This window comes from Podarcis cretensis, assembly GCF_951804945.1.
Source record: "Podarcis cretensis genome assembly, chromosome: 7".
Classification (NCBI taxonomy): Eukaryota; Metazoa; Chordata; class Lepidosauria; order Squamata; family Lacertidae; genus Podarcis; species Podarcis cretensis.
Genome location: NC_137176.1, coordinates 76,795,262 through 76,810,474, shown reverse-complemented (window position 1 = coordinate 76,810,474; position 15,213 = coordinate 76,795,262). Strand labels below are relative to the sequence as shown.

At 44.3% G+C, this 15,213-nt stretch overlaps 1 protein-coding gene and 1 long non-coding RNA gene across 2 annotated transcripts in view; one reads left to right on the top strand and one right to left on the bottom strand.

Moving 5' to 3' along the window:
* EIF3H (eukaryotic translation initiation factor 3 subunit H) overlaps positions 1-9,647 on the top strand; it is a 74,734-nt gene extending 65,087 nt beyond the window's left edge. Inside the window, exons 6-8 of the mRNA XM_079984429.1 lie at positions 2,567-2,687; positions 4,721-4,853; positions 9,346-9,647. Of these exons, the coding sequence (XP_079840555.1) occupies positions 2,567-2,687; positions 4,721-4,853; positions 9,346-9,443 (352 nt within the window). The 3' untranslated portion in view covers positions 9,444-9,647. The remainder of the gene's footprint in view (positions 1-2,566; positions 2,688-4,720; positions 4,854-9,345) is intronic.
* Positions 1-15,213, bottom strand: part of LOC307220591 — a 360,378-nt gene that overhangs the window by 118,121 nt on the left and 227,044 nt on the right. The gene's annotated exons all lie outside the window — the stretch shown is intronic.

Here is a 15,213-nt window from a genome sequence, read left to right as displayed (position 1 = left end):
CCAGGTTTATGGCATTCGGGAGCCAAAACGTATGAGTGCCAAGGTGGTTTGGCTTCTAAAGTACGACTGTGTATTTATTGTTTTGGAAGAAAAGTGCAAAACAAAGACCGTCCAGTTGCAATTTGAGAAAGCAAATGAGAAACCAAACTCCCCATCCCAACACACACACCCTGACAGCTTACATACTGAATATTATTTAATAGTTTGATAGGCATCACACTTCGTATTTCCTGGTGCAGAATAGCCTTGTTTGTAGTTTTGTGGCACAGGGTTCATAGCAAAGCTACCCACCCCTGTCCCTAAGCACTCTCTTCCAAAAAAAGTTTCCCCCATGTATCTCTTTCCTTCTCAATATATCTCCCCCTTCAAGCGGATATTAATTATTTCAGTGTCTCTACCCCACCCACTCCAGTAACACAGGCTGACCAAAATGCTTTTATTTATCCCTGGCATCTGTGGGGAGCTGCTCCTTAGTTTTTCATGCCCCACTAGTTGAGTTAGCAGCATGCACTATATTGATGCATAGCCAGGGTTTAGTTGTGCAACCCCTTCCTTCAGAGGAGAAGAAGAAAGTTTCCCTTTATGCTAGAAACAACTTCCTAATTCAGGACGACCTTTCAGTGAGCCCCCATGGTTTTTATTAGGAGTGGGATTCAGGAATATTTTACAGTGAGGCCTTTTCAAAACTGGGTGGTGTGCACAAGGCTTAGCTTGACATACATGCACACCCAATACAGTGGTACCTCGGGTTAAGTACTTAATTCATTCTGGAAGTCCGTTCTTAACCTGAAGCACCACTTTAGCTAATGGGGCCTCCTCCTGCTGCCGTGTCGCCGGAGCACAATTTCTGTTCTTATCCTGAAGCAAAGTTCTTAACCTGAAGCACTATTTCTAGGTTAGCGGAGTCTGTAACCTGAAGCGTATGTAACATGAAGTGTATGTAACCTGAGGTACCACTGTAATGCTTAAGTACCAAGATGTCCTCTTCCTCTTGCCCGCCCCCATCTACTCTGGAGCAGAATGGGGGGACATGGCAGGTGCGAGAGGAAGGATAAGTTGTGTTGTGTTTCAAATGGAAGTCTATTCTACTTGTGGACAGACACTTGTTATCATTGTGCCTTAGTTGAATCAGGTTATAACCCTGCCCACAAGCCTACCTTCTTTTCTTTTTTTAAAAAGGCAATTTGGGATGGGGAAAGAGGTACAATAAGAAAAGAACACTAAATGTGGAATACTGCTACATATTATTGAGTCCTGGGAATGTTTTGCTGTTTGTTTGAGGCCCTCTCTTAGGGAGATGAACTGTTACTAGAAAATCAGTTGTTGGCTTAAGCAAGCAATGTCACAGATTCTCAGGTGGTTGAGCAGGAAATTGGTTTTTAAAGGGAAATATCCTGTGAATAGGAGACAATGCGGAGCAGCCTTAGCTTCCTTCTCGAGGCATACCTGGTTCTGTTTTGAATCCCAGTTAATTTAGTTTAATTTTAGCTTTTCACTCTCCTTTTACTAAGTGGCTGGAGCCCCCTTATTGGATCACAGTATTCATGAAATATGATTTAATTAAATCCCTTACAGTTAAAGAATAAAAAGCATGAAATAAATAAACCCGTGTGCAGTGGGAGGGGGAAGAGAACAGTTAGGAAACCAAGCATTTAAAATATGGTACAGCAGCAACAAAAAAACCATACTTTCTCAGCATGGGACAGTTGATATAAGGCTGCTGTGATTGGGGGCAGGTTGTGAGTTCAGCCAATCTAGGAGCAAGAATCTGGCGGTGTCACTTTCTTTGTTTTCTCTCTGTGTGTGTGTGTGTGTCTGTAAGTGTAAGTCAGACTAAATTCCAACGTGGGAACTTGATCCTGCCTTGGGCTACATGAAATAATGTATTTGAGCATAATAAGAGTGTAATTGGAGAGCGGACATAGGAGAGATAGGATATTGGTGAGCTGTGTAACAAAGCCAGGAACATAGGAAGTTGTCTTATACCGAACCAGATCATTGGCCCCCTTAGCTCAATATGGTCTATGCTGTCTACCCTGACTGGTAGCAGCTCTCCAAGATTTCAGATGGGATCTCTCCATCCTACCAGAGGATGCCATTTAGCTGTGGCCTTGAAGTAACCACTGACCACTTAGGGCAGTGTTGGCCAAACTTGGGCCTCCAGCTGTTTTTGGACTACAACTCCCATCACCTCTAGCTAACAGGACCAGTGGTCAGGGATGATGGGAATTGTAGTCCCAAAGCAGCTGGAGACCCAAGTCTGGCCAACACTGACTTAGGGTTTCTGATGACCTCTGGGCTTGACAGAGGTGGTGCACGGTGTTAATTTGATGGTGCTCAGGGTGCATTGAGAGAAATGCATCAAGCCCAGTTGGTCGTACTCAACTATTTCTTATTTAGAGCATGAGCTAAATTTAGAGCAGATCTGTTCTCCTAAATGATCTTTAAGTGGGCTTAAACTTGCTGTGAGTTCACAGAGTAGCATTAGTTAATATTACTTCAGAAGCAAAATACTGTGTCCACTGCTGCAAACCTTTACCACGCCATCTCTCTTTGTGCATTTCAGTAATCACCTTGGAAAGAGCCTGCAGCTGTTGATGGACAGAGTGGATGAGATGAGCCAGGATATTGTCAAATACAACACCTATCTAAGGAACACCAGCAAGCAGCAGCAGCAGAAACACCAGGTTGGTTTTGGGGAGGGGGGGCTGAATCACATCTGTTTGGGGGTGAAACGACACATTGTGTGGCTTCTGTAATAGATGCAAATTGAAGGATCTTTGAATTGCATCTCCTAAATACACAAGCCTGTTCGGAAATCTAATCTCTGTATCCTAGACGCTCATTACATGCAGAGCATGGGCTGAGCTATGGCTCCTTCCAGCTCATTCGCTTGCCAACATAAATCTGCAGGGGCAAATTTATGAGAAGATTTTGGAGATGGAAAAAGTGATTTGAAGGAGGGGTGGTGGTAGAAATCCAGGACTGTTACCCCACCAGTTCTTGCTTAACCTATACAGTAATTGCTGTAAATGTGGCTCATTGCACCATGCTCAAGTCTGTTCATTACTGAGATATAGAACAGTTCTGTGCAAGAGCAAGCAATTTTGTTACATAATGCACCTACTCAGTGCAAAGTATAAAAAAATAAATATATCTGATATCCATCTTCTTCTTCCTCTCCTCTCCTCTCCTCTCCTCTCCTCTCCCCGATTTCTTTCTGGTTTCGTGCTGTCTGAGATACAGATCTTTAAGCTCTTATTTGCTAACATTTTCTAAATCTGGAGGTATTTTGGTTCTGCTATCAAGCAATAAAATGTCACCACACATTTCTTTGCTCAATAGTCAGAAGCTTTAAGAAACCCAGCTTTAAAATATAAATAAATACAAATGCCATTTGAGCAGCAAATTATGAATGCTTCACAAACCAGAGGTTTTTGTACCTTTTGCTCTCCTAGGTAACTCATAATAATACACCATTGTTCCTTTAAAGATTAGAGACGATTGAGAATAAATGTTTTGCTAACTGCCTTGTCTCCCTTGCTGCCAGTTGCTCCATTTTTGCATCTAAATAAGTAGGTTAAGGTGTATTGAAAATGCTGTTCTGGAAGTGCTACTAGATTCATGCTTTACATAACTAAAGCCAGAACAGTTGTTCAGTCTTTCTCAAACAGACGGCAAACTGTACCACTTTCCTCTGCTTCCTCCAACCTTATTGAGTTGTTACATGCGCTGAGATGCAAAGGATTTTGCAGAGTTTTACGTGTGACTTCTTGGCTCTATTCCCACCCAATATCCACCCCCTCCTCTGCTAATCGTAATGTTCCGCCTCTTGATCCCATGGTAAAAGTTACCGACTTGCAAAATTGGCAGTAGAAAACCCAGTTCAGAAAAAAATGGTTGGACTTAAGATTTTTGCATAAATGTCTACTTCTTGGACCCATTCTGCGTTCTGCTTTTGAACTTCTCTGAATCCAGAGAGTTGGGCACAAGTTTGGGTGGCTTCTGGGTCTCAGTACAGTGGTACCTTGGTTTATGAACTTAATCCGGTCCAGAAGTCAGTTCTTAAACCAAAGCGTTCTTAAACCAAGGTGTGCTTTCCCATAGCAGCGGGGGACTCAATTTACAAATGGAACACACTCAACAGGAAGCGGAACATGTTCCGCTTCCAAGGCAGAGTTCACAAACCAAAACACCTACTTCCGGGTTTGCAGCGTTCTTCATCCAAGTTGTTCATAAACCAAGGTACCACTGTAGTCTTTTTTGTAGCATACACAGTGAAGCCTGTTTTGCTTCAGAAGCTTCTGGGGCCAGGCCAAATGGTGATTAGGCCCCCAGTCCAGCAGCATCTCCAGTGATGCAAATTTAGGCAATGGCCTCTCCCTCCACCCCACCCTACCCTGCAAACCCAATCCAGTTTCTTTTGTAGACCACATTGCTGATTTAGGTGGGGTAGATGGATCACCCAGTGAGAGAGGGGTTGAAACTGCCATGTTTCTTAGCCTGGGGAGAGGGAACAAGATGGGAACCACTTCATTCAACAACAATTAACAGCATTTTTGTGCCAGCAAAATGGAACGTTTTGAAGCTGGCTTAAGCTGTGTGAAGTAAGCTCAATATATGGAAAGGCAGCTCCTCTGCATTCTTTAAAGAAATCCTAGGGGTTTCCCCCTTTGGATGAAAGAGTCCTACCACCATGTTTCCTCTTTTCCTTTTCCAGTACCAGCAGAGGCGTCAGCAAGAGAACTTGCAGCGTCAAAGTAGGGGAGAGCCACCCCTTCCGGAGGAGGACATGAACAAATTGTTCAAGCCACCACAGCCACCTCCCAGAATGGACTCGCTGTTGATTGCAGGTAACACTTGCAGCCACCTTCTTTCTTTGTGACTCTTCAACGGCCCTACAGTTCTTTGAGTAATGCCTTCATGAGAATCAACAAAATGTTGCAAAGTAGATGCAGCATTGGGCAATGAGTCCTGATTTTATATCCAAATGGGAACCATAATAACCTGTGTGTGTGTGTGTCTTTCCATTTCATTATATCTCCACCTTTCTTCCATGGAGCTCCAGGCATCATGCTCCCCATCTACCAAGGTGGCTTTATCCTGTGCCTTCATACCATGTCCTGGAACTACACAACTGAGCTTTAACATCAGGCTGGTGATCCCAGCAAGATTTTCAGATCTAGTTCCCCCCATGCTTGACCTTCTTTCCAGAAGGATGCAAAGTTGTTTTAATAGTAGTTCCTTGGGCTGCCCTCCCTCGTTTAGCTGAGTATGTAGTGTTTGGGATTAAATACACCTTCACATTGTTCCCTGTTCATCCAAGGTGGCCGAAGTGAGATGCAACAGGTAGTGCATGGTTTTTCTCTCTTTGATATTTTGCCTTTGGAAAAAAGAGGCAGACAAATCCCAGCTCAAGGCAGAAGGGTGGACGGTACACTGTGAAATGGACAGGGGGTGAACAGGCAAGGCGAGAGAACCATTTTTCGTGCTGCAGAATCATAGAGTTGGAAGAGACCACAAGGGCTATCGAGTCCAACCCCCTGCCAAGCAGGAAACATGGACCGTTCTCTATTAATTGAAAGCTACCCACCAAGCACCCAGATTTTTATCCACCTTGGTAGTTTGGTCAATAGAGCATGAGACTCTTAAATCTCAGGGTTGTGGGTTTGAGTCCTACATTGGGCAAATGTTTTCTGCATTGCAAGGGGTTGGACTTTCGCAATTCCTTCCAATTCTACATTTCTATGATGCTATGTTTTCAGTTCTATCCCCTATCCCAGGTTGGTTCAAGAGCAAGGGCTAATGATGGCACATTGATAAGAAAATTTGGAGTAAAATTAAATGCGCACAAAAAATGCTGAGCTCCCCTTTTTTTCCACAAATAGCACACAGTGAACAATTTTATAGTGCAACCATGCAATGCAACCCTCCCCCCTTTTTTGTTGTTGTTTGCAAATGGGTATGGTTTAAATTCTGGTAATGAATTCTCCCAGCAACCCAGTGCTTGTTAAAGAAAAAGCACACCCCAGCTCTTTTAAAGAATTACACTTCAGTTTATGTCTGTTTTCTGGTGGGTTATACCTCTACCATCTTCTAGAGTTAAGCAAGCAGCAGCCAATTGACGCTCTAACAGCCTTCAGCTAAAATGCTTTTCTTTTTAGCAGAGTCAGGAAAAGACCTGAAAACGTTCACTATTTTAATGCACATGGAATTAAGTTGGGGATCAAAGCTGAGACTTGGGTGGTTTTGCTTCTGAGGCATTTAGAAACTTTTTAAAGTAGAGCATTAAATTGGAAGTGTGTTAGTCTGCTAAGCAGTTCTAATTTTGATAATCCGGCTTTGTCTTTCTCTCTTTCTCTTTCTCTTTCTTTTGCTCTTCCTGACTAGCTAGAGAAATGAACTGTAGAGGCAGAGTGCGTACAAAAATAATAAAAAAATGGGGTGGTGGAGACACTTTTTTTGATTTGTACAGCACTGCTGGCTCGAGAAATTACCATATTTTTCGCTCTATAACACGCACCTGACCATAACACGCACATCGTTTTTAGAGGAGGAAAACAAGGGAAAAAACATTCTGAATGAAACAGTGGATGTATCATTTTTGTGCTTCATGCTGTGGCCACAGACATGTGATCTGATGGTGAATTTGGGCTGACCCAATGCAAAGATCCTGAGATCCCAATGCAAAGATCCCTGTGGATCCATGCTTTGTAACCACGTTTTTGCACCATTGCAGCCCCAGGCAACAGTGGGTGCGTGATTTTTGGGGGGCAGGCTGTAGCCATGGACATGCTATGTGCTCTGATGGTGAATTTGGGCTGACCCAATGCAAAGATCCTGAGGATCCATGTGGATCCATGTTTTGTAACCACGTTTTTGCACCATTGCAGCCCCAGGCAACAGTGGGTGTGTGATTTTGGGGGGGCAGGCTGTAGCCATGGACATGCTATGTGCTCTGATGGTGAATTTGGGCTGACCCAATGCAAAGATCCTGAGGATCCATGTGGATCCATGTTTTGTAACCACGTTTTTGCACCATTGCAGCCCCAGGCAACAGTGGGTGCGTGATTTTGGGGGGGCAGGCTGTAGCCATGGACATGCTATGTGCTCTGATGGTGAATTTGGGCTGACCCAATGCAAAGATCCCGAGGATCCATGTGGATCCATGTTTTGTAACCACGTTTTTGCACCATTGCAGCCCCAGGCAACAGTGGGTGCGTGATTTTTGGGGGGCAGGCTGTAACCATGGACATGCTATGTGATCTGATGGTGAATTTGGGGTGACTGAATGCAAAGATCCTGAGGATCCATGTAGATCCATGCTTTTTAACCACGTTTTTGCACCATTGCAGCCCTAGGCAACAGTGGTTGTGTGGTTTTTGGGGGGCAGGCTGTAGCCATGGACATGTTATGTGATCTGATGGTGAATTTGGGCTGACCCAATGCAAAGATCCTGAGGATCCATGTAGATCCATGCTTTTTAACCACGTTTTTGCACCATTGCAGCCCAGGCAACAGTGGGTGCGTGATTTTTGGGGGGCAGGCTGTAGCCATGGACATGCTATGTGATCTGATGGTGAATTTGGGCTGACCCAATGCAAAGATCCTTAGGATCCATGTGGATCCATGCTTTTTAACCACGTTTTTGCACCATTGCAGCCCCAGGCAACAGTGGGTGCGTGATTTTTGGGGGGCAGGCTGTAGCCATGGACATGCTATGTGATCTGATGGTGAATTTGGGCTGACCCAATGCAAAGATCCTGAGGATCCATGTGGATCCATGCTTTTTAACCACATTTTAAGTGGGGAGGGAAGGAAAAACACAGAAGGGACAAGGAGCAGGAGAGGGGTGTGCAGAGAAGCAGCTGGCTAAGAATGCAGGAGAGGGGTAGGGAGGAAAGGAAGGCAAAAGTTTTCCCTCACCTACCCACCCAAGCCAGCCAGCTCGCGCTCTCTCTCTCTCCCTCTCCCTCCTGCATGTTTTCAGCAGCACGGAGACACTCTGCTTTCCCCTCCACTTGCCTGGAGGGGAGGGGCTTTCCCTGCTCTTTGTTCCGTTTGAGCAAACACAGCAAGGAAACAGAGGCGGGTGGGCAGTAAGACCCTGAGGCAGAATGCCGGAAAGCAGCCGCTTCCTCTTTTCAAGTTTCCCTTCTGGGAGACGCGCGGTTTGATTTTTGCCTGCTTTTTTTTGCCTCCCCTCATACCAATTGGCTCCAGGGACCACACATTCGCTCAATAACACGCACAGACATTTCCCCTTCCTTTTTAGGAGAAAAAATCTGCGTGTTATAGAAGGAAAAATACGGTACTAATAATGTGAGGGAACTAACAAAAACATGACCCACAAAATGTCAGGTGGATGAGGCAAGCATAGTTTCCAGGCCCACAGTCGAAGAGAAGCAGTCTGAATTTTTCTCTTCATAGCCTTCCCAGAAATCCCTGTAGCGTATCAAATAATGTGGAATCCTGCATAGTCCTGGGAGCATGTTACATACGGTATTGCTGCCTCGATAGGATTCTAACAAACACAACCTTGCATTTTTAACAGCAAACCTCCAATTCATGTTGAGCAATTAACAAAACAAATGTGAGCCACATAGGCCAGCAGAAAGCATCACATGTCACACAACCACCCACACCAGGGGCCCTTTTTCAGCCCAAGGGACAGGTTACCTCAGGGGTAGGCAACCTAAGGCCCGGGGGCTGGATTCGGCCCAATCGCCTTCTCAATCTGGCCCGCGGACAGTCCGGGTATCAGCATGTTTTTACATGAGTAGAATGTGTCATTTTATTTAAAATGCATCTCTGGGGTATTTGTGGGCATAGAAATTCATTCATCCATCTCCCCCCCCCCCCAAAAAAAAAAATAGTCCGGCCCACCACATGGTCTGAGGGACAGTGGACCAGCCCACAGCTGAAAAAGGTTGCTGATCTCTGGGTTACCTCATGGCAACCCCTTTTTATTTCACCCTCTAAAACTCAGTGGTGCTCCCGTCTATATGCTGGCATTCTGTTTCTTGGTGTGTGCGAAATGTTTGTGGAGATGGGGAGGCCAAATGTTTGGAAGAGGATGGAGAAAAAATTGGGGCTCTCCCAGTCTCTTAACTTCTGCCTCCCATCCAACTTGACAGGTCTTTGACATATATTAGCTCCTGTCTGCAAATGTGTTTCTCGAGTTCTGTTTCTTGGTCATGCTATAAAGTGCGAGAGAATGTTTGTGGGATGGGATGGAATATTAGGACATTCTCTAGGGCCAGGAATTCACAGTTTTAATTTTCTTTCTTTCTTTCTCTCGCTCTCTCTTTCTCTTCCCACTTCCCACTTTTTGTTCATTTGCAGGTCAAATTAATACTTACAGCCAGAACATCAAGGAGTTCACTGCGCAGAACCTGGGCAAACTCTTCATGGCTCAGGCACTTCAAGAGCACAACAACTAGGGAGGAAGATGAAGTGTTTAACAGTCTCTTGCCCAAGGGAGGAGATGCTCTGAATCTCAGCTCGTTTTTGCTTAAGACAGTTTCCATTGCTCGTTGCAAAATGAACCAAGAACTAGACTCCCTCGTGTGTTTTGAGTAGAGTTATCCCTCTTCTTAAATAAATAAATAAATAAATAAATAAATAAATAAATGACCAATTTTAAACTTTTTAGCATGTGCTCTGATTGACTGTTGGGCAGCTATCTCCAGGATTTTTTACATGCCACGTACTGTAACTTGCATGTGAGTGTTTGATCTAACAGATCACTTAAACTTGCCATTGCAGTAGGGAAAAGAATCCTTCCTCTGCACAATGACAAAGTTGACTGGACAGAAGAAATACCCTTTCTCAACAGAGTTAGCCAAGGCTACTTTGAACTGGATTTCTCATTTTGCATTAAAAAAAAAAGTTAAGAAAACTGCTTGAAAACGACCGAAACCCAAAGTTCAGGGGCCAACTTGGATGTAATGCTGGGAGAGATCTGTGAACTGGATCTCCTGTGAGGTTTTAAAAAAATATTTTAAAAATAGTACCTGCAGCCAGTGCTTTTTTTTTCTGGGGGTACGCAGGGGTACACATACCCCTAAACATTTTGTGAATCTTTGTACTTTTGTCCATTCACTGTATTTATTTTCCCTGATTTGAACTACAACATGGTGATTTTCTTGAGTCAAAATGAGAGTACCCCTAAAGATTTTTTAAAGAAAAAAGCACTGTCTGCAGCCATGAGTGAGGCCCCAGTTCAGATTAGGACCACAGCATTGAAGGAGGGGAGGTTTCTCTTTGCCCCTGTGAAAAGAAATATACAGATATCAGTTCGTTATCTGAAAGTTTTCTTCCGTGGGACAAATAGCAGTCAGGAAAATGGTGTTGGAACAAAATGCTAATGACACAGCCCCAAGCTAAATTTGTCGCCTTGCCCTGCGGCACTGCCCAGCTACATTTACTGTTTGCAAAAATCATGGGATGGCAGATAATATGGTCCAAAATGTGGGACTCACAACAGGCGCTTCTGGTAGATACAGTGACTCACAGCTTTGGCTGTTTCCTAGCTGTTGCCATGACCATGTTTTTAAAATGTGAATAGACTAAATGTCATAAGTGGCTTTTAACACTGGAGAATTCTCACTTAAGCAAACACCTTTCTTCCAAGTGGTTAAGGCAAAAAAAGGGAAGAAAATAGCAAGATTGCAAAGGCTATATTCAGTGATTTTTCTCTCCCCAAAGCCTGTGTATTCAAAAGGAGAGGGGGATAATTGGTGAGAAGCAGAATTATTTGGTGTGTTTCAGTGTTAATGCATTATCGGGTTATTTTGGATGGGGATATATTTATTTTGCATTGGGGAAATTAAGGGTGCTTTTGCTCTCAGCCAAAAATGTCAAAAGGGGATTAATTCAAATTAACTCTGAAAGGGGACAAGCACACGGAATAAAGGGAGGCAGGGAGTGGTTTGAGAGAGATAAAGCTGTGAGAGTGTTAAATCCAGTTGTCAGAATGGAAACTTTTTGTCCCCATCGCCCCCGCCCTCAGCAACTCCCAAGCCTTTAACTTTATAGAGATTGTTCGCATTATGTAAATGTATATGCAAATTGTTTGCAAACCTCAGGCGCTTGGCAAAGTGTCAGAGCGGGCCGTGGTATTTCAAAGTTCAGAGTGGACTGTTTCTACAGTCTTGCTTATCTAAACCGTTGAATCTGATTAAATATCCTGTTACGCTGCGCGGTGCCCCGCTCTTGAGTGCCGCCATTCTACAGAAATCACGTCCAGGAACCTTGAGCGAAATTCTTATATATATTTGGCAAGGAATTAAAGCTTTTCATAATAGAAAACCAAGGCTTCGTAGACAAGAGGCGGTAGTCTTCAGGGTTTCTGAAAATAGTCTAGGAGGCCACATCGACATTTGAACCAAATAGCTCCTGCACACCAAAGACCGTGTGCTGTTCCATGAGGCTACAGTTATATAAGAAGCACCTTCCACTTCCTGATCTATAAGGTTGGGTCTGTAGGCTCGGACCATGGGAGATTGCGAAGGCCAGATCATGTGTGTGTCTTGCACCTGTTTGCTTCAGGAGCTAGTTGGTCTGTATGCAGCCATGCAACTCCTGGGTGGCAGCAGAGTTTCCCAAAATGCTGCAATCATTTGTTCAAAGCCAGTATTGTTTTGCTAATGACTTCGCTTCTGGGAGATCACTGTATCCAAAATACACAAGGCCTCCAGCGTAGCAGGACCACTGGATGGCCTGGCCCATGCCATTGGCTTGGTGTGATAGTCCCAGACACACCAACCCAGGAGAGTCTTAAAAAAAACCAACCCCCCAACCCCTGCGAAGTCCTAGTTCGCTTTGCAGCACGAGAGAACTTAAATTCATTCTTGTCAGCTTTATTGATGCTCTGAAGATGAAATCCCATCCATCGGCTCCTGGAAATACCGGGTACTTTGGTATAATGTTCACAGGGTATTACTTATATTAATGGGGAAAACGTTCATTTGAAAGCCTAATGCATCATGTGAATGGATTTGCAAACTAGGGGACCTGGGAAAAGGAACCCACTTGAAGGGAAACAAGTCAAAATCTAAATTCTTGTGGCAAGAATTTGCTTTCTAGGTTGTGAAACGCGAATGGCGGGCCCTTTTCACTTTGTATTTAATAGACAAGTGTATGTTTAATCCTTGTTTGTTTTACTTGACACACTGATGTGTCTTTAATACTGCTGTAAAGAAGAAATTTGGTCATTTTTTCCACATTTAAAGCCCTCTTGTAACTACTTTGGCCAGCACCGAAGAATTTGCTTCATTGTTAATAATCTTATACCAAAGCATGTTAACACCCAGCTCTTCCCCTTACCTTGAGTGCTAGTAACCCAGGCAGTTAGCGAAGAAAACCCCACCCTCGTCTAAGAACCATAACTCCTAATGGAAAGTACAGGAGTGGAATGCAATTAAATGATGGAGCTGTCTTCCATCTTTGATTGTATTTCACTATTTCCTGCACATTCTCAAGTTGTCCCTGCAGCAACTGTTTGGATAGCTGGATGTAAACGCAGACTCCTAGGAACCCTGCAGATGCCATTTTTCTTGCTCATTCATGGTGCTGTCAGGTTCGTCATATGTGATCCCACCTTTTTGGGGTGGTCATACCACTTCTCTTCCAATCAGTGCACATCCTGTAAGTTGAAGTTCTGCTGAAGTCCTGTAACTTTTCAGACTACAAATGTTCTGGGTTTTGGTCCTGATTTGGTTGCAATAAAGCCTCTCCAGACATCAACAATATGGGGATGGTAGTAGTAGTATTAGTAGTAGTAGTAGTAATTTATTTCTTGTACCCCACCCATCTGACTGGGTTGCCCCAGCCACTCTAGGTGGCTTCCAACATAATATAAAGAAACACAACAGAGCACCAGGAATCAAAAGCTTCCTGATACAGGACTGCCTTCAAATGTCTATGGAAGGTCATTCAGTTGGGTGGGCACCACTACCGAGAAGGCCCTCTGCCTGGTTCCCTGTTAACTTCACTTTTCACAGTGAGGGAACCACCAGAAGGCCCTCTGAGCTGGACCTTAGTGTCTGGGCTGAACGATGGGGGTGGATACGCTCCTTCAGGTACACAGGGCCGAGGCCGTTTAGGGCTTTAAAGGTCAGCACCAACACTTTGAATTGTGCTCAGAAACGTACTAGGAGCCAATGTAGATCTTTCAGGACTGGTGTTATACGGTCCTGGTGGCCACTCCTAGTCACCAGCCTAGCTGCCACATTTTTTTGAACAATTTCTCTTCTTGGGCTATTATTTTTTTAAAAGCCAAGGTTACTACTGCTTTTCCACCTTTCCTTCTTAACTCTAGATCTCTGGGTGCAGAAAGTAAGTTTTCCCTCAAGGCATGTGCAGTCAACAACAAAATGCTGAATACTGCTGGATTTTCAAAAGCTAATAGCACCACAGAAAAGTAGAGGAGGCGGGTGGCTGACTTGCCAGCCATTCCAAAGGGGAAATTAGAAGCTGGTGAAGCCCAGCTCTCCCTCAGGAATGCTCCTACACATTTCTGGCTGACCTGATAGCAGCTTGTTTCATTAGCTGGTGCAAGCATTGTGAAGCCAGGCTAGAGTCACGAGGGGGTTGGTCACCCTAGGAAGAATGGTGAAAAATATTTATTAGCAAGGAACCTTGAAGAATTCTCTCAAAGGAGACGCGTAAAAGTCACGAATTGCCAGATCATGGAGGCTGAAGGTCCATTACACATGAAATAAGCAACTCTGCCTTTAATGAGGTTGTAACCTTGGATTTATTGGACTCATTTCACACAGAGGACTTTAGGTGCACAAGTCCCATTAGCACTAATAGGACGTGCACAATTAAAGCCCCACACGCAGGGAGAGAGATGAGAATTTATCCCTCAGGACTTGGAAGTAGCTGAACCTCAAAAGGCTCAAATGTCCAGCTCAGCTGAATGCCCCCAGCAGTTGCTGGACGGAAAGATCTTACGAAGATCGTTTGCTTTCCTCTTGGTGTTAACTTTTATGATGAAGATCTTGTGGCACAGCCTTGTTCGATCTCATGCCCCATGTTGTTTTGGATGCCCCTCAAATTTCCTGTGTTGGCTGGGGTCTGATGAAAGTCGTGGGCACAAACACCTGGAGGTTTGCAAAACAACTTTGCAAAGGCTGAGCTAATATTTCAACAGGAGAGCTGACCCCACTGTTCTTTCCAAGGAGGAATCATGGCTTGAACCTCCACTTCACCAGGGGGCACTAACCTGTGGCAACTCCAGATGTTGTTGGACTCCCAGCTCCCGTTAGCATGGTCAGTGTTCTGCTCTGTGATGGGACTAGCGATTGCTTAACAACTCTCAGCACCCTTAATGAACTACAGCTCCCAGAATTCTCTGGGTGTTTGCGCTCCTTGACTGTTTAAAGTGGTATCACAGCTTTAAAGGTATGTCTCCAATGTGGTCAGAGTCACATGCTGGAGAGCCTTCTATTCCAAATGTTACATGAGAAAGCTGGATTAACTAGTGTGTTTCATGCCATAAGTGGCTGGATAAGTGGAGCAGAGCTACTACAGCAGCTTCCCAGAAAGTGGGTCACTGTTGCTTACTAAGAAGGGGAGACATGAGGCAATGGGGAAGACAGATTGGCTCTGCTAATCCATTTGCACCCCTCTCTATAAGCAACAGCGCCCCACCTGGCAGGAGGCTAGTGTAGCAGAGGCACTCTACCTGGCAAGACCCTTCTATTACCTACTTAAAATGTCCGAACTTTCAGAGTTAAAACTTTCCTACCTTTTCTACCTTCATCCCTGCACAGCAGCCACTCTGGCAAAGAAAATGTCGTGGCTGCAAGAGGACAGACAGTGATAAAACATTAATATAAATTTAGATATTACATTATGATCTCTGAAGAATTGTAACTCTTTGGATAGAGAGATGACTAAGGAGAAAAAGGAGGTCTCCGCTGTACAAAAATCCACTGCTTTCAGCAATATTAGAAATATAATTCTTATGAAACAGGAAGCCATGGGTGCTTTAAATGTTTAAATATATATGTATTTAGAGATTCTAATTTCACAGTCGAATGAGAATTTTCATCTTACGTTCTCCACCTTTTGCATTTGTTTTAAAACAAGGATGGGAAGCTGTCGTCCTCCATAAGTTGTTGGACTCCATCTCCCATCATCCCTGACTGTGGGCTGTGCTAGCTGAGGCTGATGGGAGCTGGAGTCCAAGAACACCTGGAG